Raw genomic sequence first — 26528 nt, 5'->3', positions numbered from 1 at the left:
GACTGGGTTGATTACTGCTTGACTAGTCATGAATTTTTTCAATAAATCTAAACCTGGCTTTCACTCTTTTTTTTAAGGTTTTTTTGCGAGGCAATGGGGTTAAGTGGCTTGCTCAAGGCCACACAGCTAGATAATTATTAAGTGTCTGAGGCCGGATTTGAACACAGGTGCTCCTGACTCCAGGGCTGGTGCTCTATCCATTTAGTTGCTCCCTGGTTTTCACTCAACTCTCTGAGGACAGTCTTTAAAAACTAAGTTATATTATAGATCTCATCATCATGGAGATGATTTTTTCCTTCATTCTCGAAGACTAGAAATCACTATGTTAGAGACACATTTACAGTGTGTCTGTGGCTGTGGCTGCTCAGACAATATGAATGAGCTTGGAATGTTTTACCACAAATTGAGCTCAAATAGTCCATGTGAACACCTGGGATGGTTTCTGTAAACACATTCCCTTTGAGATGCTTCAATTCTGTCTTCCTCATAGAGTACAAGCCCCTCTCTGATGAGGGTATATCCCATGCTGCACAATCAATTCCAAAGTTCTTAAGAGAGACCTTGTCTACCATCTATCCTGGAGTATACTTCAATACCATCTCAGATGCCTCTCCCATCTGTTTGGAGAGTTGGAGGGCAAAGCAAAAAACTCTTTCCCCAAACCCTTCCTTTAGAGAGGTCTTGGAATTTTCCAGGCAATTCTTCATTTCCCACCAGCTGCTCTGCTGGGTTTCAATTCCATAAAAATTATAAAAATTGAGTCTCCTCTGGCAGTCTCCTTCCTTTTTTTCATTTTGCTTTTGTGTATTGCCTTTCTCAATTAGATTGTAAGCTCTCTGAGGGCGCTTAAATGTTAAATACTTGTTAAAAGCTTGATGATTGGTCTCTACAGATTACTACAGACCCACCCCCATCATGCCAGACCTGCCATCTTGAACTCTCCATACTTTTCTCAGTCTATTTCACCATGTCTCAGTCTTTCTTCAGGAGCAGAGTCTCTTTGATTCCTTCTTTTCATTAGCCCCCTTCTTCCTGAACTACCTTTATTTCCACAATCACATTAGCATACTCCCTTACAATGTCACCATCAGGAATGCAGTTTTCATCTGTATTTTCTAAGTCCCATAGATATTTCCTCTCTTAAAGACAACTCTTAAGACCTTCCATTGATATTTTAACAGATAAATCAATTTGTCTGACCTATTTTTGGGAGGAGAGAGGTATATCTTCCCCAATGGCAGGAAGAAAACAGAATGAACTAGATAAACTGATCATTGGCCATCACTAGGTCTGCTGTTATTGTTAAGAAGCCAAGTACCACCTGTTCCTTGGAAAGTTTGAGGCCATAAGCTTAAGGGGCATGATGCTTGTTTACAGAGTGAAGAGTCTTGTTTAGGTCTCTCTGTAAAATTGAGAAATTGAACCAAATGGTCTCTACACTTTTTGATGGTGAAAAAAGAGACCTCCTTTGATCTTTCTTCAGTCTTGGTGTTATACAAGGATGTGTCCAATCAATTAATCTGAGGCTTTTGTTAAGTATTTTGCATGGGCCAGGCATTGTTCTAAGCCATGAAGCTGCAAAGGAAGCTGAACCACAAAATGAGCCCTGACCCTCCATTCTGAGTGGGGAAGAGGAGAAACGTGGAAGTAAAAAATTGCATATGATACATATGTATGTGCTGAGGAGAGAAGGAAGCCAGCCTTAGAGGGGAAGGTTCTGGTGTGTGAGAAGTTTGCAGAGAGGGTATTTAAGCTGTGTTTTGAAAAAAAGCCAAAGGGCTAAGAGGCAAGAGGAGGAGGGATAGCCTTTCTTGCCTGGAGGATGAACTACACCAAGGCCTGAGCAGAGGAGAGGGAGTGTGGTGGGAGGAACAGCAAGAGGGCCTCATCAGTGGGTCTTTGAAAGTGTGGAAGGAGAATGGAAAAATAGGAAGGGTCCAGTGATTGAAAAAACCTTAAATACCCAATGGAGTAATTTATATCTGATCTGGTGGTAATAGGGAACCACTGGAATTTACTGAGAAGGGCTGTCATCATCAGATCTATGCTGTAGGAATATCATTGACCGCTCCCAGGGTAGAGAATAGATTGGAGAAGGGAGAGAGGTAAGTCAGGGAATCTTAGAAGGCCATTTGAATGCCCTGAGTTGAGGGTTGGGGCTGCATCTGAAGGGGAGAAGGGGATGTATGTGAAACGTAAAGACAGAAACAACTAGCATATGTGGGGTGGGTGAGAGTGAGGAGGTACCTTGGAGGTGCTGGAGATGGTGGGGAAGGGTTGTGAAATCTGAAACATGTCTTTTCTCTTGCAGGCTTGCGAGGAGTCCAGTGTACCTGAAGGCCCAAAGTCTGTCCCACCTCTTGACAGGCCTGCCATCCCTCCTCTATCCCAGACCATGGCAGAAGACGCCCCTGTCAGCATACACTCTCTGGACAGCACTATGCAGCCCTCCTCTCCTAATCCAGTGAGAAAGGTACTGATGAAGTCAGCTTCCCTGGAGCCAGTTGGTGGTCTAGTCAAAGAGTCGAGCATTTCATGGGGTCACCAGGGTTGGACTGCAATAGAGGGCAGGCTAGACCTTCCCCAGTGGCCTACAACTTCTAAAAAAATGGATGATGGGATTTAATTCTGGGCTTAGGGGTCACTCTGTCAGTGTGCACACTGCTCCTTTTGCTGGATTTATGCTTAAAGCCTTTCCAACTTTGTAAGAGGGACCAGATGTGCATTTTTACAGTGTAGCTTTAAGGTCTTAGGGTTCATTTCCATATCACAGCAGAGTGAGGCATTTGTGTAAGATCTTTTGAAAAAGGAGAGATATGAACTAGATGATCTCTAAGGGACCTTCTAACTCTAAAGTCCTATGAGACTTATAATCAGTAAGATAGACAAAGGCAAAATATGAAAAAAAATACTTAAAAGACTTAACTCCTTTGATGTTTTCCCTACTGAAGAGGAGTAGCACTGCAGACCAATCTATGCATTTAAATTTTTTCCCCCTAAGGATTATGCCTACTTTTTGGGTAAGTGCTACCTGGTGAATAGTTCCTAACTCTGTGGCATTAGGTAAATTTCTTCACCTCTCTGAGTTTCAGGATTTTGTCTACACATTTAGGGGATTATGAGTATCGAGGGTTCTTCTAAGTGCCACAAATCTGGGAATTTTGACGAGATCAGAGGTCAGCATTTGTTGGTCTAACAACCTTTTCTCTCTCCCTTCCCCTTACACTGTTTTTATATAACTTCCTCCCATCTCCATCACATTTGTCCACAGTTTTGAGGGCAACTGTGGTACAGTGGAAAGGGTCCAGCCTTGGGGGGTCAGGGCATCCAGTGATCTTAGGTAGGGCTCTGCCACTAACTTGCTGAAGTCTTAGGAAGGGTCTACTCTGGGCCTCTGTTTCTCAGATTATAGAATAAGGGAGTCAGTGATTTCTTGAGAGCTCTTCAAGCACTAAGATTTTGATTCCTATCTAAATTCTATCTTGTCTGAGTCTATATTAGAATAAGAATCTCTGGTGGAAGGACCAGATTAGTGAGTAGAATTAACTGAGTTTCACTGTGCCCTCATTTCAAATTTATATTAAACTATATATTCTAGCTCCATTTTGATGAACTCAAAGGCTAATGCTTTTTGGTCTAATGTTTTGTTTCTCTGTGTTGAATCTCTTTCTTACTTATCCAGTTTAGCTCTGCCTATCTCACCTCAACCTCTATCAATTAATTCAATATGAGAGGCATATAGGAGAGAGTAGAAACAGTGCTGCATTGACACTGGTTTTGGTAGAAACTGCATTGGTAGAAACCCCGTGAGCCTGGCATGGTAAGAATTGGCTTGTTCTTCTGCTCAGATGTGGTTCAACCGAGCAGTCATCCAGAGTTCTATATTTCTAAAGCCTCTCAGGGTTCTTTCAACTTTTCCTATGTTTTCCTGAGGTTTATAACCCCCTCTCCCCTTCCACTTTTCCACCCCTGCTTCTCATGCCCCCTGTCATGCAGGGTTCTGGTGCAAAGAGCTGTCTTATGGAGGGAAATGGAGGTTGGAAAGGAAGGAGGTAAAAAATAGAACTTTAACTAGACAAGATTGCAGAAGAATTATGTGTCCTATGCAAATTGAATATAATTTTAATACATATTCACTCATGTCTGTACTATGTTATGCACCTCAGGGAGACAAAAAGAGCCCTGGGAGCAGTGATATTCCTCCTCTGCAGTGTCCAATATCTGTGCTGTAACCTCATGCTGGGCTGGGATCTCTTTATTTTCTTGTAGTGGAAATAGCCTGTTACCAGAAGTCTGGAAATTGATTTTTATCATAGCTTGGCTATTCATGGTGTGACCATGGCAAGTCATCAGTTCTTGGTCCCTCATTGGAGTCTCATTCTCTTTCTCTCAAATGAAGGGACTGATGTAGGGGAGTGGGAGCTGTTTATAGTGAGAAAACCTGTTTTGGAATTCCAACCCTATGGCTTTTTATTTATGTGTTGGTAGACAGCTTTGCCTCTTCAGACCTAAGATTCTGTAAATTGTGGGAGTAGGCAAATGATCTTTAAGGCTCCTTGTAGCAGTGAAAGGCTTAATTCTATGTTCTTTATAGCCCTTGCTAGTTCTGATGTCCTATGATACCATATCTGTGATTCTTAGACCACAAGCCCTAAAAGGGCAAAGGGATGTATGCAAACATCATTGGGTTAATCTTGGCAACTGAGTGGGGAGTTCCCAGGAAGCAGGCCCTCAATGCCAGTGATGGCCAAGGTGATTCTTCAGTTTTACTGATTCTGGAGTAATTCCAGGGTCCAACAAAAGCAGCATGGCCTATTGGATACCTATGAGGTATATGCTTGTAGGCAAATCCCTTTAGGAGCTTCAGTTTTCTCATTTGTAAAATAAGGATAATAATAATAATAACTAGCCATTTGCCCAAACGTTTAGTGAAGTTCCAATGAGTCATATGTAGAAACCGCTGAAGTGTGACATGAATGTTAGTTCTGGTTGATGATAATGATTATTATTGCATAAGCACTACCAGGGTGCTCCTTGTTGCCATGACCTATCAGTCACAGCATCTTGAAATAGGAATGATGGGGCTCAAATGAACAGTGTCACTGAGTGAGATAATCTGATGAGCTTGAGAATCTGTGTAATTAGTAGAAAAAGCACTGTCTAGGAGTTAAGAAACCTGGGCTCTTATTAGTTGTTTAACTTTGGGCAAATCAATTCATCTCCCTCTTTGGTCATTTTCTTTACTTAAGAAGTGCAGGTAGAGGTACATCTACTACCTACCTCTCTGAATTATTGTGGGTCAGAGGAGTTAACATTTTTCATTGAGAGAATTGAAGCCATTTGCAGAGAGTTCCCTCTGCCTCTTCTCATATCTCTCAGATACCTTCTCCCACTATCCCCCCTTTTACCCTTCATGTCAAGGCAAATAGCTCTACATACACAAGTGATTCCATTCCATTCCATCTCCTCCAACAGATTTCTCCCTTTATCATTTCCGTTATTTATAATATATACATGTATATATATACGTATATATATATATATGTATGTATGTACATATTAGGCAACTAGGTGGCACAGTGGATAGAGTACTGACCTTGGAGTGAGGATGGGAGTTTGAATTATGCCTCAGACACTTGATACTTACCAGCTATGTGACCTTGGGCAAGTTATTTAACCCTGATTATCTCACTTCCAGAGCCATCTCCAGTCAAGCTTATCCATATCTGGACACTGGACCAGATGACTCTAGCGGAGAAAGTGAAACTGGTAACTTAGCACAGCACCCCCCCCCCCACTCAAATACAATTCATGTGTATCATCTCCCCTGATGACATGGTCTTCTTCAAGAATAAAGGACAAACATCATCATCTATATTCAATGTCCCTCTGTCTACTAAATGCAACTGTACTGCCTACAAACTTGTCCATGTCTCTCTCCTTTTCAAAAAAATTCTCACTTGATCCATCTATCTGAATTAGCTATTGTCCCATATCTTGTTTCCTTTTTGTGCTAAACTCCTTAAGAAGTCCACCCATAATTGATGCCTCCATTTCCTTTCCTCTCACTCTTTTCTTAACTCTCTACAGTCTGGCTTCTGACCTCATCATTCAACTGAAACTGTTTTCTTCAAAGTAGCCAGTGATTTCTTCAAATCAAATGGCCTTTTTCAGTTCTGATCCTTCTTGATATATCTAAAACTTTTGACACTACTGACCCTCTACTTCTTCATATTTTTTTCTCTCTAGGTTTTTGTGTTATTACTTTATCCTATTTCTTCCCCCCCCCCCCTTTGCTGGATTTTCATCCAGGTCATGCCCCCTCAAGATTGGTCTCCCCTAGGTCTCTGCCCTGGACCCTTTTTTCTTCTATAGCTATACTAATTCACTCCTAGAGATTTGATTATCTCTATGGCTGATTATCCTCCTATCTACTTAATCTCTCCTAACCTCCACTCTGGCATCTTCAACTGCCTAATAGACATCTCAGACTGAACATCTTAAAACTCACTGTGTCCAAAACTGAACTTTTTGTCTTTTCCCCAAACTACTTCTGCTTCTGAACTTCCCAATTACCATCAAAGGTACCACTATCCTCTTAGTCAACTAGGCTTGCAACTTGTGTTACCTTCTCTACTCACACCTTTCACTATCAAATTTGTTGTCAATCTTGTCAATTTTACCTTTGTAACATCTCTCATATGTACACCCCCTTCTCTCCCCCAACATTGCCACCACTGAGGTGCAAGTCTTCATTACTGGATGCTTAGACTGTTAAAGGTAATGTTTGAGACTCCTCACCTCAAGTCTCTCCCAAAACTCCGTTCCATCCTCCATTCAAGTTAATTTTTCTAAATTTCCTAAAGCAAATATCTTTATGTCAACCCCACATTTAGGAAACTAGAGGCTATTACCCCCAGGATCCAACAAAATACTCTTTTTGACATTCAAAGCTCTTCATGACCCATTCCCCCTCACTTTTCCAATCTTCTTATATCTTATTCCTCTCACTGGTCTCCTTGCTCTTCCTGACACAAAACACCCCCTCTCCAGACTCTTGTCATTTTCCTGATTATCCTCCATGCCTGGAATCCCCTTGGTCCTCCTCTCTACCTCCTGGCTTCCCTAGCTTTCTTCAAATTCCATTTAATCCTCTCCCTTCTATGAAGAACCATTCCTTTTAAAAATTTTTTTAATGTAAGGCAATGGGGTTAAGTGACTTGCCCAAGGTCACACAGCTAGGTAAATATTAAGTGTCTGAAGCCGAATTTGAAATCAGGTCCTCCTGTCTCCAGGGTCAGTGCTCCATCCTTTGTGCCACCTAGCTGGCCCTGAAGAGCCTCTTCTGCTCTCCCTTACTGCTAGTTCCTTACTTCTATTGATTATCTCCAAGTTAGCCTATATATATATATTTGTGTGTGTATCTATCTTTCTATCCCATCTATCTTTCTATCCCATCTATCTTTCTATCCTATCTGTCTTTCTATCAACATCCATCTGTCTCTCTGTCTGTCTGTCAGTTGGTCTACCTGAGAGTCTGTCTGTCTACCTACCTATCCCTATAATCTATATCTGTATCTTATCTCTACATCTCTCTATCTACTTATCAAACTTCCTTCTTTATCACTATAATCTATCTATTCAACCATCCATCATCAGCTATCCCTATAATCTGTATTTCTATCTACCTATTTTGTATATGACTTTATATCATGTCATCTCCCCTTTTAGAATGGGAGGTCCTTGAGAGCAGGAACTGACTATTGCCTTCCAAGAGAAGGTCCCAACCTGTACTTGCAGAAGGAACTTTCCTTTTGGGGAATTCTTTGTATCAGTGGACTAACAGGATAAGTTTATAGTTCTATTATTTAATGTATTATTCATTTCATGTCATTAGGGATCATAAGGATCACATTTAACTTCTTCCTTGTGGCAGCAACTGCTCAAAATAAAGCTTAGCAGATGTTTTGCTGTTCTCAGCACAAAGTAATAGCTCTGTGGCTGGTGTTGGATTTCACAGGACAGTTAGATGGGAGGAGAAAATTCACTCACCTGTCCCTGTAATGAGCTTCAACAAGAATATTGGGCTTCCCTGATGCAGCTTCCTATTTTCTTTAGGGACTTAAGTTCTTACTATTCTTTTCCAGAATTTATGCATAGTTCTAGGCCTGAGCCAAAGTGATTTTAATAGCCTGTTCCCTCCCCTAATCTGCAACCCTAGAATTCGGAATAGCTCTACCACCTTCTAATTTGGAAATGGGGGCAAGAGTCTGTCTGGTGGCTGTTGTGATAGTATTGTCAGATAAGCAGCTTCAGGGATGTCTCTGCAAAGCGGTGTTATTTCATATCATTATATCATTACAGGACATTAAATCCACCTTTATGGTTTTTTAGAGATAGAATTCTCACCCACTAGTGTGGTAGAAAGATAACTGCACCTGGAGTTGGGAGATTTGAGTCCTAGGCCAGGTTCCTAGACCATACATTAAATTGTATGACCTTTTCTAAGTCCTTTTGCATTTCTGAGCACTGTTTCCCTAGTTGTAAAATGAGAGACTAACTAGATAATTTCTAAGATCTCTTTGAATGTTAACATTTTCAATTAACTATATACAAAGATAAAAAAATAAAATTGTCCCTAAGTACTTTTCCAGATGAATTGCTATCTACCCTTTCCTCCAGATTGTACTTAGGATGGTTTTTTTTTTTGCTTGTTTGTTTGAATCTGAAAGCCCTGTGGTTTTTAATCCCACTAGACAAACTCAGCTACTTCCCCTCAATTGGTGAGATGTTGGAAAAGCAGGTCTTGAGAGTTGGGCCTCAGAATCCCCCTCATTTCATACACAGTTCCCTCTGGGACATTGTCTCTCCAGTGTGTTAAAGCTTTAATGGCAGAATTGTTATCTGATTATGTAAATTTATTATTGTTGTAAGAGAAATGAAGATTCTCAGCACATTCCTGGCACTCAACATGGAAAATTAGAGAGTCAAACTGACACAAATATATTTACTTTTGTTAAATGGGCACATTATAATGTCAAAGGCTAAAAGCATTATAGCAAACCTGGAGTCACCATCTGCCCAGGAGCTTCATTCATTAGTGCTCCCTGATGCTCAGGGGCTGTCCTGTAAAAGTGGTTCAGACTTTTGTCAAACCAGATCTGTTCCTTGAAGGTGTCTGCTTTGTTAACAAGGGTTAAACTGCCAAGGGAAAAGAGACAATGGCTAATGAGAGGAAAAAAAGCAGGTATGTTTCATAACTGAGTTCATAGGAGTCTGATTCAATCCTGTCCCAGAAACTTTGTCCCTGAATTAGGATAGAGGATATTGATGTTTGGCATTTTGTTTTCAAGGATTTGAGGAAAAGGTCACAGTTACAGCCTCTAGAGTTATCACAAAAATGACTAGAAACTCCCTATCCTAATAGCTTCTTTTCTTGTTTGCTTGTTTTTTCCCCTAACTGCTTTGAACCTCCTGAGATAAATCCTATAGAAACAAATTTTCTAAGAACCTACTTATAACTAAAGGGATGAAAAAAATTAATGAAATTGTAACTGTAGGCATTGTAATTTTTTCAAGAGAAATGTGCAAAGTTTAAGATTTGGAACATTAAGCAAACTTTGAGGAAGATTTTTCTTAGTTTGTTCATTGTAAGACAAGTAGAACTTCAGCAGATATAGGCTCTCTCTGTGCTTTGGGAGTTATTTGGATGACCCCCTGAACTGGTATCTGCACCTCACTGGAGAAGGCCGTATCTCAGTTTGCTGTTTTGTTACCTTTTGGTGTAGTAATACACAATTCTATAGACTTTGTGTCAGTTAGGTGGTGCAGTGACTAGAGTGCCAGCTCTCTGCATCAAATATGGTCTCAGACTCATACTAGCTGTGGGACCCTGGGCAAGTTACTTCACCCTGTTTGCCTCAGTTTCTTCATCTAATAAAATGAGTTGGAGAAGAAAATGGCAAACCATTTCAGTGTCTTTACTAAAGACACCTCAAATGAAAGAACTCAACAACAATAGACTTTGCATATATTATTTCATTGAATCTTATGATAATCATGTGAGGGAAAAAGGTAAGTATTAGGTCAACACTTCAAAAGATATGTAATTTCATCTTGTGTGAAGATTCCCTTCTTTAATACAGATTTTGATTCCTTCATACCTTAAACATGGTTTCATGAATTGCTCTGAATCAAAGAATGTGTCACTGGTATCACTGGTTGAGTTCTCTGAACTCAACTAGGCTGACAGACACATACGCACACAGTCTAGTTTGATAGGACTCTTTGAGCTTCCATTTTCTTAGAATAGCTTCAGGGCTTCTGCCACCATGAGGTGAATTTAAGCCTTCAGTTTTGTGGGGAAATTGATTTTCAGAAAAGTGAATTGATTTGCTCAAGGTTACATATAACTTGTTTAAAAATTTCCTACACTGAGTCCATTACTTATTTTATTCTACCATGCTTTCTTTCAAGAAGGTTCAGTATGGAAGGAGTAAGGTCCAGTATGAGTCAATCCTTTAGTGAATGCCTGCTAATGGACTAGGTGCTAGGGATACCAAGGAGCCTCCTTTTGGAGAAAACAATGCGCACATCTGTAAACTCATTCACAGAATGAGTCCAATATAAATACAGAGTAGTTTTAGGAGAGAGGGCCTGAGCAGATGACAACATATGGAGAGTTTTCATGTAGAAGATGTTGATTCATGAACTGAATATTTAAGGAAGTAGGGATTCTGTGGAGCAGGAGGGGAGGAGACAGTTCACCCCAGGTACTGGGGATAGTCATATGAAGGTATTAGAATGTGAGCTGAAGGGACCAGCTAGGTGGCACAGTGGATAGAGCATCGACCCTAGAGTCAGGAGGACCTGAGTTCAAATTCAACCTCAGATACTTAATAATTACCTAACTATATGATCTTGGGTAAATCACTCAACCCTATTGCCTTGCAAAAACTAAAAAAAAAAAAAAGAATGTGAGCTGAAGTGTTATATGTGAGGAGCATCAAGAAAGTGATCATTGTAGGGAAGTCTAAAAAAAAAACCCTAAAGATCTATTCCTGGCTTTGTTCTATTCAATCATTCTATCAGTAATTTGAGAAAGACAGATGGCATGCTCATCAGATTTTTAAAATGATGCAGAGTTGGGAGGGATAGTTGGATAGTTAGCATATTGGATAAAAGACCCAAGAGACACAAATATATTGTGATATATATATATATATATAATATATATATATTATATATATATATACAGGATGAAGTATATATATGCATATATATGAAAGGATGTGATATATATATATATATATATATATATATATATATATGATGAAGTAATAAACCAAATCTAAATTTCACAATTTACAAAGACAAATGTAAAGGCCTACACTTGCTTTTTAAAAATCAACTTTACAAGTATAGGATATGGAAGTCATGGAAAGACAATGGTTTGCATGTAAAAGAAATATATGGTGCTGGATTTGGAGTCAAACAATCAGCATGGAATCTCTTCTTTACCACCTCTCTATCAACGTGGTCATTTCACTTCTGTTTAACACACACTGTGATACATACGGAGAAAGGAGGGCATTGAAAGTGATAATGATGAATGTGGGAGGATGTCAGAGGAGTAAATGGCTGGGGACCAATCCCCAGACAGCCTGTCTTTGTTGGTATTTCTCCTGCCATGTTCTCTCAGATATTATAGACTTTTCCCTATCTCCTGGACTTCTTAATAGTGACAAAGTCCCAAGGACAAATCTCCCAGGAGAATTATCTTGATTATAAAGCAGATTAGAATAAATGTAATTTTATCAGTCACAAACTTTATCAGGAGGCTATCTTTGGAGATACTATGAGTTTCTTAGGGAAAGACAGGGTAAAATCCCTCCCCAGTCTGTTATAGGATTATATGGTTTGATAATTCAGTATAGTCAGCCACCTTTGTTGTTCCCTATATCTAATAACTTAATGCAGCCCCTTCTCAGACCAGTCTTATAAGCTCTGAGAAGTCTGTCTTCTAGGTTTTACCCACTATTTTTATTTACAACTTAAAATCAAGCTCTCCTGGCCAAGTAAACAATTACCTTTAGGTTGTTTCCTTAAGCCAAGTTTGGGCTACACATAGATTAATCTGTATTCCCAAAGAAGTCTCTACTTTCTTTGATTTCTCACTTTTGGTTTTTCTCAATCTACTCATCCTTATTATCTTTTAATTTTTTACTCCTGTTTTCTTTCCTCTACTGCAAATCCAGAGATGGTAGCTCATATTTCTTACATTCATGATTTTATATGGCCATATGTACCCTTCAGTCTAATCCATTCAATTTAATTTCATACATTTAATTCAATTTCATACATGTTAAATGCCTACCCTGTGCAGAACACTGCTAGGAACTGAAGGAGACAGAGTTTTTAGATAAGACCATATCTTTGTGGGGTCCAGAGTCAAGATGGAGGATGGGAGATAAATAAAAATTATAAAATTAAAGAGTCTATGATTTCATTGTGTGAGAAGGCTTCTACTAGCCTCTCATCCTGATCAGGCTGCAAAACACCTTTCCTGCTATAGAAGATTTTCTCTGTGCATTACTGTGAAAAAATTTGTCATCTGGAAACCAGCTTGCTGATAGCTTCTGTATTTTCTGAATACTGTCTTCTCTTTCACCTTTTGACTCTTGCATTTGGCATCATCCAGTTGGCACATTCAAGACAGCCCTTCCCTCTGTTAACACAGGAGACAACTTCAGAAGATTCCTTCGGTTTCCTGAGCCAGTATAAATTTCATATCAATATTTCATTTTCAAAACAGTCCTTCAGATCATGATTCTTTGTCAAAAAGCCTGAGAATCATCAATGATCCAGTGATTGAATTTTGTTAACTTATTCAGCTCTCTTGGCTTTATCTTTCATTTCCTTCATTCAAGAGTAGTCTAGTATTAACATAGGATCTTCAAGGATTTCCCATATTCACTTCCACATCACCTGTTCTTTTTCCCCGAATAGGTATAATGATGGTAATTTTTATTCAACAGTCAGAGTTTTGGCAACTTCAACACTTCAGGACACAAAAATAAACCAAAAAAACCTATACATGAAGAAAATACCTATCCAAAGTTCTAGAACATTTTATCTTCTCCAAGAGTCATCAAACCAGTCTTCATGCCTTCATCAAAACCTGATGTCTTAGAATGGTGGTTAAAAAAATAAGATATTCCTTGAATGGGTTGGTTATCTGGTTTTCCTTGGTAATTCTTAGATCTTGATAGATTATCACAAGGAAAAGATTTGGGGATGGTGGTGACTGAACTGCTAGAATACTGTGAAAAACAGTTGACAAGAAGAGAAAGACAGCAGAATCACCAATTAAAAGGAGAACTTGTTTGGGGCCATTTAATTTCTGGGCAAGTGTTTTAGCCTTTTGTCTATCTCTGAAGGCACCCTATGTTAAAACCCTGTCATAAAGTTGGCCCTAAATCATTGAGAAAAGAGTAGTTAATGCTTTGTCTCTGTTTTAAAAGGCAGGAAAGAAAGACATCTTTATTTTTAAAGATGGTTTTTAAAAAAGTGTCAGCATTGAGAGGGGCAATATTTTAGCTATCTGGAAAATCACTTATGTGGAATATCTTATTCTCTAGAAATCACTGTGATTAAGTTAAGCTTAGTTTATATGTACACATAGTTTGTTGATTTTCTCCGTATTCTTTCTTAGAGCAATGACTGGGTAATTAATAGTAGAAAGACAGGGTCATAATTTATAACAAGTAAATGTATAAATTTCTCAAGGCTGCTCTATGGGTCAGAGCTACTTTGTAGATGATATATAATCACTCTCAATTTTCTATTTAAAAATATTGAGAGAATATTAAACTTCCTGGGAATTAAAATAAAGGGGACAGAATCTTGGAGACTATCTTGTGAATCTTGTTGATTTAGAGGTGAGGAAATGAGTCCCAAAGAAATGATGGCCTCTCAAGTAAATGGCCGAGTCTAGTGTCCAGAGCTCTTGAGTTCTAGACCAGAGTGCCTTCCATTGTACCATCATTGCCTCTCTTCTGCTTCATGATGTAGGTTCTTGGGATCCCCAGAAGAGAGGTGTAAGAGAAAGTGTACAGGCTAATGGAAGCATGAATCATCAGTTTAGAGTTGAAAGTGATGTCAGAGGTCATTGTGTCCAACATGAGGAAGCTGAAGCTCAGGAAAGTGAAGAACCTCTCACCTAAGGTCACACAGATAGAGATGTACCAAAGTTAGCTGGCATTGGAGTCTAGGTCTTCTTCAGACTCCTGATCCAATGTTCTCTTCAATGAGTCAAAACTTGAGAAGCTACTAATAGTGGAAGAATTTAGAACTGGAAAGTACCTTAGAGATCATTCAGTTCAAACTTTTCATTTTATAAAAGCTGAAAACCAGAGAGGCAAGGTGACTTTTCTAATGTCACACCTATATGGATGTATTAATAGTTCCCATATCTAGAGATGTGACAACTATGGAAATTAATCTTTTTTTCCTCTTAAGAGTTATTCACATGTATCAGGGATCATATACAGGTTAAAAAATAATTTTTTTAAAGAAGAGAAACATAGTAAGAACTTTTTCCATCTAGCCATTTTTCAAAACAGAATATAAAACTCCACTTAATAAATTAATTAAAAATTTAAAGCACTTTAGTTCCATAATACAAGCCAGTTAAGGGAATGGCATGGAATAGGAAAAGATAAAAAAAAGAACATGAGAAAAGACAGAAGGAGAGCCAAGAGAGGTGATAATGAGAGAGTGTCTCTGTTTAACCATTGGTCTTGTCATACTTTTTGAAAGGTACAGAAATCAGGGTAAATTTTTTCACTTGTTATTTCTATCCTTTGAAATGTTCATTAATAGCTCTTTCTGTACAACAAAATGAGCTTGATTTTTTTGCAAATTTAAAAATGTAATTTAAAAATAAAAGTTTGTTTTCCCTTGGAATTATGAAGACTTTGCGTGTGTTGAGGATTATCTTAGGTTTTAAAAAGAATTCACTCTGCTCATCGGTTTGCACAGGTTTCTTCTGAAAAAAAAATCCACCAAAAATAATAATACTCCCTTACATTATCTAGCATCTTCATCTCCATTATCACCTTTGATCTCACAAAAACCTGGGATCCAGGCAGGATTTGGGATGAAGAAAGACTCAGAAACATATGAGAGAGCTGAGAGTAGAACTATGAAGGGACTCCCTCTATGTCCTCATCATTGCTCTTCCTCCTGGGTTATGATTGTCCAATGAAGTGGGTTCAAAATCCTGATTGCTCTATTTACTTGCTCTTTTGACTTTGGTCAAGTCACTTTAGTCTGTTTCCTCATGTATAAAATGGGGATAATATATTATGTACTATTTACCTTCCCAGTTGTGGGGAAAGGGGGAAATGCTATAAGGAGAAAAAGTCTTAGAAATCTATGTTCCTGGGGCAGCTAGGTGGTACAATGGATAGAACACTTAGCCCTGGAGTTAGAAGGACCTGAGTTTATATCTGGCTTCAGACACTTAAGAATTACCTGGTTGTATGATCAAAAACCGAGAGAGAGAGAGAGAGAGAGAGAGAGAGAGAGAGAGAGAGAGAGAGAGAGACAGACAGACAGACAGACAGACAGACAGACAGACAGACAGACAGACTGGCTCCTATATTGCCTGGCAGCTGAGTTTGAGAGAGAAGTCAAGTCAAATCCACAGTGGGCTAGAATACTGTGCTCAGGGCTAACAACGAAAGTCAAAAGACAATCCCATCCTTCTAGGATGGGGGGAAGATAGTATTCAAACAACTGTGGATGGTACAAATGGATGGGATCTTAGAGGGAAGGCCCTTTCATTATGAAGGGACCAGGGAAAGTTTCTTGCAGAGGATGGAGCTTTAGGTGAGGCACGAAGTGAATGAGGGAAGACAGGAACAAGAAATGAGAAGGGAGGAAGTCCCAGGGGACTGGTATCACTGGGTCAGAGAGTTCCTAGTTGGAGGTCTTCTCTAAAAGTTGTCCCTATCTCCGACCTAATTAATTTCACCATTGTTTAACAAGTCATCTAATTTCTTTTTTTGCTTTGGTCTGTGTACTTCATGTGAACCAGGCACTGCACTAAGGGTTTACTAATCCTCATGGTTACCCTTGGAGGTAGGAGATATTATTATCCCCATCTTACAGATGGGGAAACTGAGACAAATAGCAGTTAAGTGACTCTCCCAGGTCACACAGCTAATAAGCATCTGAGACTGGGTTTGAACAGGCTATCTTGACTCCAGTCTAGTACCCCATGCACTCTGGTGGCATCCTGATGAAAGATGGCAGAGCTGATTCAACCTGCCCCTGGAATAAATTACCAGCCAGCTGAGTATTTAACCCTTTTAAAACAGAATTAGAAAATGTCAGGGATGAAAAGGACTTTAGAGAGAAGAGATCTTCTTGTCAAACTTCCCATTAAGCAGATGACAAAACAGAAGTCCAGAGAAATTAAGTGACTTGTCCAAAGGAATCAAACCAAGAAGTGGTAGAACTGACATCCTAAATTAGGTTTTTTAAAAGTCTTTTTTGTGGTGGTGAGGGGCACAGTTGACAAACAAGATAATTTCTGTCAAAGTATATAAAGGTTACCTTAGGAAAGGTTCTTTTAGCTTCTTTTGAACTAGGATCAGATGAACCTAGTAGCCAGAGGATTATATTGAATGCTGGCTCATTGGGCAGTTAGGAGGTGACAGTGAAGCTACTGGTCAGGGAGGGAAGGCCTCAAGATTATGATACAACTGGTACACAATGGACTTTTAATTGGTTAAAATCAGAGCTTAGTGATAGTTTAATTTAGAGAAGTCTTCAAGTACAGCAGCTTCCATCCCCTAAGTTCTAAATCTAAAAAGAACACGTCTTCTGTGCTATGCCTGGGTGACCATGTAGTCTGAGCACAATGTTAGATATGCTCCCCTGTGTAGTGTGAGGGTACTAAGCTAAGACCAAAGAGATCTGTATATAGAAAAGTCTCCTACATCCATGAACTAATCCATAGTCCCAGGGCTACTGAGTACTCTTTTTGTTATAAAGAACAGATGGGATACTTTTTTCTGTTAAGGGTCCTTGACCCACAGGAAAAAACCTATCATTTGAGGGCTATAACATTCATTCATTAATACTACAGACCCTTAATAAACATTGATTGTTTAAAGAGCACTTGTCAGGCAAGGAAATAGGCACAAAACTTAGCTACTACAGGATTCCTGTGCTCATGGAGATGACATTCTGGTAAGGGGATAAGACATAAATAGAAATCACTTTATTCTACCATATTACATGTCAAGGGAAGAATTTGTGAAATAACAGGGGAAGATTATTATCAACAAAGAGTCAAGGAATGTTTTATGAAGAAGGTGGTATTTAAATTGGATTTTAAAGGACCATTTATCAGGTATTTTAAAGGACTATGCATCAGGTAAAGAAGAGGGAGGTCATTCCATGTAATGAATAGTGTAAGCACAAGCACAAAACTGGTAAATACTCTAACACTTCAAAAATGGAAGATTTCACTAATGTGGTATTCCCATTAGCAGGTAATTGTAACTTCTTTTCATCCTTTAGTAGATATTCTTCATGAGTTTCTGTGATTAAAAAAAATTACTCTTTTAATCAACTGATCAAATGTTTAAGTACCTACTGGCCAGTTGGGTTCTGGTGATACCACTGATCGCTTTAACATCACAGCAAGAGTGATGATACTGTTGATTCTAAGAATTAGACAGAGTGGAATTATGTTGTAGGCTGGGCCACTTTGAAATCATCATGATGATCAGATGGAAGACAATGAAGCAAGAGGCTTTTCTTCGAGTTCTGATATCTCAAGAAGAAAAGATAAATCAGAATGAATTAGAAATATCAGTATCTGATCTCCTTGAAATGATTCCCTTTTAGATGGCACTGATAGCTAAAGTGGAAAATTATGCATACATATAAAATGGATTAAAGATTTTATAACAAAATAGAAACCCCAATTATAGTCCAATATTTCATAGTGTTTCTTCTCAATGATATTTTCAACTCCAGTCACATAATAATGTATTGCTGACCAATATCTATATGTACATACACATATATATTTATATCTGTGTGTGTGTGTGTGTGTGTGTGTGTGTGTGTGTGTGTGTGTGTGTGTGTGTAAACTTCAGCCCTAAGCCTAGATTAAACAAAGTAAGGTATGAAATTGAGGAGCTGCTCAAATCTGAAGAGAGAGAGAGAGAAAAGTTCAAAGTGTTGAGATTTTTGAAAAGCTCCATTTATTGCAAACTCTATTTTATTTTACCAAATAAAAGATGACAAAATCAGCATTGTTATTTCAAATGATCTTAAAAAGGATACAAGCACATTGACTCAAATCATGAATAGCCCATTTAATTTTGATGGCATGAATCCAACTAGCAGACCAATTATCTCAAAACATAGTAACTCAAAAAATCTAATACTTATTATAACCATATAATTTGATAACATAAAAACATATCATAATTTGTTAACAATTGTTTGTGGCAAGCAATGTCTTAGTAAAACCCAGAAAAGAAAAGTTAGTGCTATCAAGGAATACTCATAAAGACAGGCTTCAAAAACCACTGTGGCAGAGAGACTCAAGAGAGTAATTGAAGATACTGGAAAGGACCTTAGAAATATTAAGGAACTGGTTCTGACCAATTCCCTAGCCCAAAGTTATAATATGTAATCACAGTAAAAAAAGGGGATATATTATCAGTTTATTTGTAAAGCTGTGTCTATAACCTATGAAGTGAAGATTGATCATGCCTTAATGGCACCTGAAGTAGTTGTCAGCTCTCTGGGACACCCAACCTGTGAGTATAAGATGAGGAAGAATAACATCTGAGGGAATGCTATAGAAGATGACATTGTTATCTATCTGGTATATCTAGTAGAAAATATGAATGTCAAAATTTTCAATTAAAGGCAACAAAAAAGAAATATGGAAAGAAATCTTGAGAAGAAAGTGTTCTTTTAATCAGTAATTGAAAGTAAAAATAAAAAAAATTATCATTTCAACTCAAACTCAAACCTCAACTCAACTCAAAGAATAATATAAACAATTCAACACCAATCAAAGAGACTTGAGAAGTAAAAAAATCAGAGGCAAGAGAACCCCATAAGAATTAATAATCAAGTTTTTTTTAAGTGCCTATGTTCCAGAATCTGAGGATTCAAGTACAAAGAATGAAACTGATCCTTACAGTGAGTTTGGAGTCGGGCAACAAGTTCATATCAAATACTTAAATCATAAATGCAAAATTAATATGAGTAATATTGATAATGGAGTAGTTAAATTCATAATAGTTAAACATAATAATAAATTTATATTTTAAAACAAAAATAAAATGTATAATAAAATAGTTATAAGAAGAACAGAAATAAGACCAATTTGGATGACAAGCAGGAGGGATAGTAATATCCAATGAAACAGGAAAGATAAAGCTAAACAGAACAGTTTATAGTTGAGTCTTGTGCAATAGGAAGCCATTGGAATTGAGTAGGAGAGCCAAACAATCAGATGTTTTTGTAAGTAATTTTCTACTTTGGCAGCATTAAGTAGAACAGTGGGGAGAGGTAAGGAGACCTTTGCAATAGTCTAGGTAAGATGTGATGGGGCTTATATTAAGGTGATAGCTGAGTGAATAGAAAAAAAGGATTAAATAGGAGAGATGTTATACTAAAGTAGAAACAGCAAACACTGACAGATGATTTGATATGGGGAATGAGGGAGAATGAGGAGTCCAGGAAAATGCCAAGATTACAAACCTAGATTATTAGAAAGATTGAATTATCTGCAACAGAAATAGCAATGTTGTGAAGATTCCTGGTCATTTAAATTGTCACAAGACGTCCCAGTACAATAAAAATGAAAATTAGCTCAAATGGGAAACAGAAAGCTCCCATACCATTAATGAATGGTTTTGTCTATGGACATGACTAAAATTCCAGCCTCTCAGGAAAATTAGAATTATTAGCAGAAAGCTTTACCAGCTTCCTCTCGAAGTCATTTAATAGAAGGCATCATGTATTTACTACCAAAATTGAAAATATTGGTGACCCTTGCAAATATAGGTCAATTACTTGATTATATACTTTCTCCAAAATATTCAGAGATTATATCATTAAAAAGTCTATAAAATGATATATTATCTGAGGAGCAAAAAGTTTCAGGACTATAAAAAATCAACTTATTTCAGTAATTATTGCCTGAACTAATTGTCCAAAAAGTAAAAGTTATCTAGTCTTTGATGATTATGACAAAACTTTTGACTCAGTTTCAAATTCAGGTCAAATTATGCCCATATGAAAAACTCTAAAAAATACCTCTAAAATGTCAAAAACAATGAACATGATATATGGTATTTTTCAGGGTAACAGCATAAACCTATTATGGTTTAGCTTAACTTCAATTCCAGCATTGTTTTTCCTAAAAAAACTAAGTATGAATTACAAATGAAAGAAGACGTCACCCATAGACATTATTAATCAAAACACTATTAATCATTTGCTATATATAGATGACATCAAACATTCTATAGCTTCAAAATGTCATTGGGACTTGAAGAATGTACAATTTTTAATGTACATCAAAGAAAGCTTGGAACTTGAATCCAGTCATCCCATTAAATTGATGGATAAAGGCAATATGTATAGTTGCTTCCTCTAGGAAAGACACATTAAACATAAAGATATGAAAGAAGTGGCTATGAATAATTATATTGAGACCAACATCTTGAAACCATAAATACAAATATAAAATAATTTTAAAGCAATTAACACTATACAATATCATTCTTAATATATATTTTAAGAACTATAAAAATAACCACAACAGATTTGGGAGACATCTTAAAGAAATCTGTACAATAGTAATGAAACATAAGGTTTATCACCCTAAGACAGCTATAGAGAAATTATCACTTCCTCACCAAAAATGAAGAGGACTGATAGACATTCCTGGAGCAAATTAGATTTATAGGTAAAAAAAACCCTACAGAAATGCTTTTGGAATAGGTAGACCTCACTGAATAATAGTAAAGCCTGATAATGGAAACATGACTCAATTTATAAAATATAGTCAAAAGTGATTTTATTTCTAGAACCTATGAAAAGTCAAGAATGTAATCAAAAGGTCCTTCACAGACATCTACCACATCAACTCATTTGTCATCAGCTGCTCTGCCTGTTTTCATTTCCACTTTTTCTGTCCATCATGACTCCTCAGTAGGTAACCTCTGGCAAGTCACCTCTCTTTTAGCTTCCTTTTGTGGATTGTCTTTATTCCCCATTAGACTGTAAGCTTCTTGAGAGCAGGGTCATCATTTTTGCCTTTCTTTGTATCCACCACTGCTTAGCACAGTGTCTGGCCCATTGTGGTCACCCAATAAATGTTTATTGACTACTTTTGAATAACTGCCCCCAACAATATGTCAACAAAGAATCACTGATTGAAAGGCAGCTTTGTTTGTGGAAATGGTGACTTTCACAAAGGCAATTTGGGATGTGGCCATTAACACAAGAAGTTAGAGCCTGCATTTAGTGATCGATGGAGATCATGCAGAGCAACAGTAGAAGCAGTGCAGTACATCATTGGAAGCTGTAAAAATTTAGTACCTGCTGAATATTTAGCAAGCTGTGACCTAGTGGCTGGAATTATGCAGTAGAAGTTTATTCTCTTTCATGGACTGGTAGATGCCAAATACCTATACTATAAGTACAGACCTCAACATATTCTGAAGAACTTTAATAAATTTTACTAAAAGGGGGTGGCTAGGTGGTACAGTGGATAGAGCACCGGCCCTGGAGTCAGGAGTACCTGAGTTCAAATCTGGCCTCAGACGCTTAATAATTAACTAGCTGCACAGCCTTGGGCAAGCAACTTACCCCATTTGCCTTGCAAAGAAAAAAAAAACCTAAAAAAACTTTACTAAAAGAAGACCATTATCAAAATCAATTTATTAACAAGCACTTATTAAATATTTATTACATGACAGGCACTTTGCTAAGCACTGGAGATGTTAAGAAAAAAGTGAAAGTCCTTGACTTTAAGGCATTTATATTCTAGTGGAGGAGACATGTTCATACTTAATTATTTACATAACACAAAATGAGAATAATAGTTTTGGAAGACAGTGATCCAGCAGCAAAGGCTTCATGTAGAGGGGGTGGTAGTTGTTCTTGAAATTAGTCTTAATGGAAACCAGGAATTCCAAGATGCCATCTTTAAGGCAGTATAGCCACTACAAAAGAAGTAGTTGGTCTAACTCTTAAAACCCATTTGGGGTTTTCTTGGCAAAGATACTGGAATAGTTTGCCATTTCATTCTCCAGCTCATTTTAGAGATGAAAAAACTAAAGCAAATAGAGTAAAGTGACTTGATCACACAACTAGGAAGTATCTGAGGCCAGATTTGAACTCAGGAAGATCAGTATCTATAACTGGTCTTCTACTCACCACACCACATAGCTGCCAAGTGAAAGGAATTATCTTAATGAAATTAGATCATAAAACTTTGTACTAGATCCAGTTAGCCTGATTGTAAGATTTTTTCAATTCCAATCACTGGCTGTGAAGCAAAAGAGGTAGGCAGATGTAGTAAATCAGAGTTGGTAGATAGCAAGGTATGAATGTCCACTGGTTCAAGAGTAAAGGACTGTGTAGAGTTGTATGGTTCACTAAGGGGTAGATATTGGGAAGGGAGGAGAGTAACTCAAAAGATGTGGAGAGATTGTAGGTCATGATGAGGAAAAAGAATAGGTTTGATTGGAATAAGCCTCAGAGAGATAAGAACTATAGGCAATTATGATCAGATAAAGGAAGTTCAGAAGTCTTGATCATGGAAATGGAGCCTCTATGGGTAATGGCAGATCATTGCTCTCTGAAATCTGAATATCTCCAAACTACCTGCAATTGTGGTATTTCTCTGATTTGTTAATTACAAAAACATCTACCTATATCTGAAAGATAGTAAACAATTTATGTTTGAAACATATATTATTTAGGCTACATAGATTCCCAGATTCCTCTGCAATAACTTTGACCAGAACTCACCAACTAGAGGAGGAGCTTAAGACCATAGATTGAGATCTAGATTTTTTAAAATTTTATTTCTTTATTTATACATTACTAAAAGTCTTATTGTAAGAGTAGACCTAATCCCCCCTCCCCTCCCACAAAAGTAGAAAAACCTTATGAAAAATAAGGTGAGAGGAAAAGAAAAAGAAAAAGAAAATTGTACTTCAGTCTGTGTTCAGACACCATCAACTCTGTCTCTGGGATGGATCACATTCTTTATCATAAGTCCATCAGAGAAGTTGCTTCAATAATTTTTTCCCACAGTTGCTATTGTTAATTGTATTTCCCTCCATCCACTCCTCCCCACTCCCATTTATTCTATTTTCTCTCTCTTTTCACTTCATCCCTCCTTAAAAGTATGTTGTGGGGTAGCTGACACATCAGACAGAGTACCAGCCCTGGAGCCAGGACAACCCAAGCCCAAATCCTGTCCCAGACACCAACAACCATCTAGCCAACCAAGCAGACCACCCTGCAAAAAGCAAAAACAGTTATTATATCTGACCACCCTCTCCCATGATCTTCCCTCTATTATGTACATCCCTCTCCTCTCCCCCGTCTGCTTTCTGCCATCCCTTTCCTCTTCTTTTTTCTTCTGGGGTAAGATAGATTTCTATACCCTATTGAGTGTGTATGTTGCTTCCTGTCAGAGCCAATTCTGATGAGAATGAAGGCTCACTCATTTCTCTTTACCTTACCCCCTTCCACTCCATTGAAAAATTTTTTCTTGCCTCTTTCATGTAAAACATCTTAGCCCATTCTATCTCTCCTTTCCCTTTCTCACCATTAACCTTATCTTTATACTATATTATATCTTCAAATTCAGCTCCTTCCTCTGCCTTGTCTATATATGCTCCTTCTAACTGCTCTGATAAATGAGAAGGTTCACAGGAGTTATCAATATCATCTTCCCATGTAGGAATATACACACTTCAATATCATTAAATAACTCATAATTTACCTTTCCTGTCCACCCTCTTTATGCTTCATCTGAGTCCTGTACTTGAAGATCAAACTTTCTGTTGAGCTCTGGTCATTTCAACAGGAAGTTTGAAATTCTCCTATTCCACTGAATGTCCATATTTTCCCCTGGAAGAAGATGTTCAGTTTTTCTGTGTAGTTGATTCTCTTTTGCATTCCAAGCTCATTTGCCTTCTGGAATATTATATTCCAAGCCCGACGAGCCCTTAAAGTGGATGCTGCTAAGTCCTGTATAATCTTGACTGTAGCTCCACTATATTTGAATTATTTATTTCTGGATGTTTGTAGTATTTTCTCTTTGACTTGGGATTTCTGGAGTTTGGCTGTATTATTCTTAGGAGTTATTTTGGGGGGATCTCTTTCAGGAGGTGTTTTGATGGATTCACTCAATTTCTATTTTACTGTCTACTTCTAGGATCTCAGGGTAATTTTCCAGTAGACATTCTTTAAAAATGAAGTCAAGACTCTTTTCCAGTTTGTGACTTTCAGGTAGCCCAATAATTTCTAAATTGTCTCTTCTGGATCTGTTTTCCAGATCAGTTGTTTTTCCAATGAGATATTTTTCATTTTCTTCTAGGTTTTCATTCTTTTGTTTTATTATATTTTATTGTTTCTTGATTTCTTGCAGTTATTAGCTTCCTTTAGCTCCATTCTATATTTGCAGGAGTTGTTTTCTTCAGAGAGCTTTCTTATCTCCTTTTCCCTTGGGTCAGTTCTGCTTTTTAAGGTATTCTTCCCCTCAACCTTTTGGAATGCTTTTTCCATGGGACCTAAACTGATTTTTAACATGTTACTTTCTTTGGTATTTTTTTTTTTTTTGTATCACCTTCACCAAGCTGCTGACTTGGTTTTCATGATTTTTCTGCATCACTTTCATTTCTCTTCCCAATTTTTCCTACACCTGCCTTACTTGATTTTTTTTAGTTTTTTTTTCCAAGGCAAATGGGGTTAAATGGCTTGCCTAAGGCCCCACAGCTAGTAATTATTAAGTGTCTGAGGCTGGATTTGAACTCAGGTACTTCTGACTCCAGGGCCGGTGCTCTATTCACTGTGCCACCTAGCCTCCCCCTTACTTGATTTTCAAAATCCTTTTTGAGCTCATCCATAGCCTGAGACCAATTCCTATTTTTCTTTGAGGCTTTGGATATAGAAGCTTGGACTTTGTCATCTTCTGAATGTATATTTTGATCCTCCATGAAACCAAAGTAATTATCTGTAGTCAGGTTCATTTTTCTGTTTACTCATTTCCCCAGTCTATGCCCTAGTTTTGAGATGTTTGCCAAGATTCTGAGTGCTATTGGGACATCCACACTAGGACTTCATTTCCTTCAAGGTCTTAGGAGAGGCTCTGACTGCTCTTTCTGTGTATGACCACAAGCACACCCCTCTACCCTGGAGCTGTGAGGAGGGTCCCTGCTCTATGGTAATGGAGGGAGGGGCAGACTGCAACCAGGGTCTGGATGGAGCACCAAAGTCCTACATAAAGCATAGTGGAGAGACCTAAGCAATCTCCCCTGACTCCCTTCCTTTCCATAGGCTGAGTGCTCTGGAAGCAGCTGCCAGGAAGCTCCCTGCTGAGTAGCTCCACAGGCCTGCTTCTGTTTCTGGGCTGGAGCTGCACTGAGGGCCATGCTGGCTTGTACTCAGTGATCACTCTGACAGAGGTTTCCTGCTGATCTTACAAGTTGTTCTTGGTGATCCCTGGGTTGGGAGATCTGGAAACCGCTTCCCCTGTCCTCAACCCAGGCTCCCCCAGGTGCCCCACAGGCTGTTCCTGGAAGGCTGGAGCACCTTTGCTGTGTTACCTTCTCTTCTGACCTCAATGGAAGAGAACCTTCCCACAGATCTTCCAAGTTACCTCAGGCTGGAGAACTGATTCACTTAAAATTTGGTTTGAGTCATAATATTAAGGTTTTTGGAGTATTTTTAGAAGAGAGCTTCTAGAAACTCCTGCCTTCATGCTCTGCCCTTGAGATCTAGAGTCTTCATTTTTTTGGTAAATCAGAGGGGTTAAGTGACTTGCCCAAGGTCACACAGCTAGGTAATTATTAAGTGTCTGAGGCTAAGGTCCTCCTGATTCCAAGGCAGGTGCTCTATCCATTGTGCCACCTAGCTGCCCCTGAGATCTAGATTCTTGAAGGTATCTTATAGTTTGTCTAGTCCAAGTCATCATTTTCCATGTGGAAACTGAGATACAGGGAATATTTGAAATAGGGAATAAAACTTAGCAGGCCTGGAATTTGATCTTAGGTCCTCTCCTGATAAAGCCAGCCCTTTTGACTGTTCCTTGGCATCTCATTACCTCCACCATTTTGAGTAGAACCTCAAGGGATACCTAGATAAGAATTTCACAGTATTAGAAAGTGTAGATGGTGTCATCTGCACCAGCAGAGAGAATGAATATCAATTAAAGTGAGGTCACAAATCCACTA

At 38.2% G+C, this 26528-nt stretch overlaps 1 protein-coding gene across 6 annotated transcripts in view; it reads left to right on the top strand.

Moving 5' to 3' along the window:
* Window positions 1-26528, top strand: part of TRIM66 (tripartite motif containing 66) — a 125512-nt gene that overhangs the window by 83620 nt on the left and 15364 nt on the right. For all 6 annotated transcript variants that reach the window (XM_074230251.1, XM_074230250.1, XM_074230253.1 and 3 more), the window contains one exon: window positions 2312-2473. In XM_074230251.1, coding sequence (XP_074086352.1) covers window positions 2312-2473 — 162 coding nt within the window. The remainder of the gene's footprint in view (window positions 1-2311; window positions 2474-26528) is intronic.

Source organism: Macrotis lagotis, chromosome 3, assembly GCF_037893015.1.
Source record: "Macrotis lagotis isolate mMagLag1 chromosome 3, bilby.v1.9.chrom.fasta, whole genome shotgun sequence".
In the NCBI taxonomy this organism is placed as follows: Eukaryota; Metazoa; Chordata; class Mammalia; order Peramelemorphia; family Peramelidae; genus Macrotis; species Macrotis lagotis.
The sequence above is the reverse complement of the archived record's forward strand: the minus strand, read 5'-3'. Positions and strand labels throughout refer to the sequence as shown.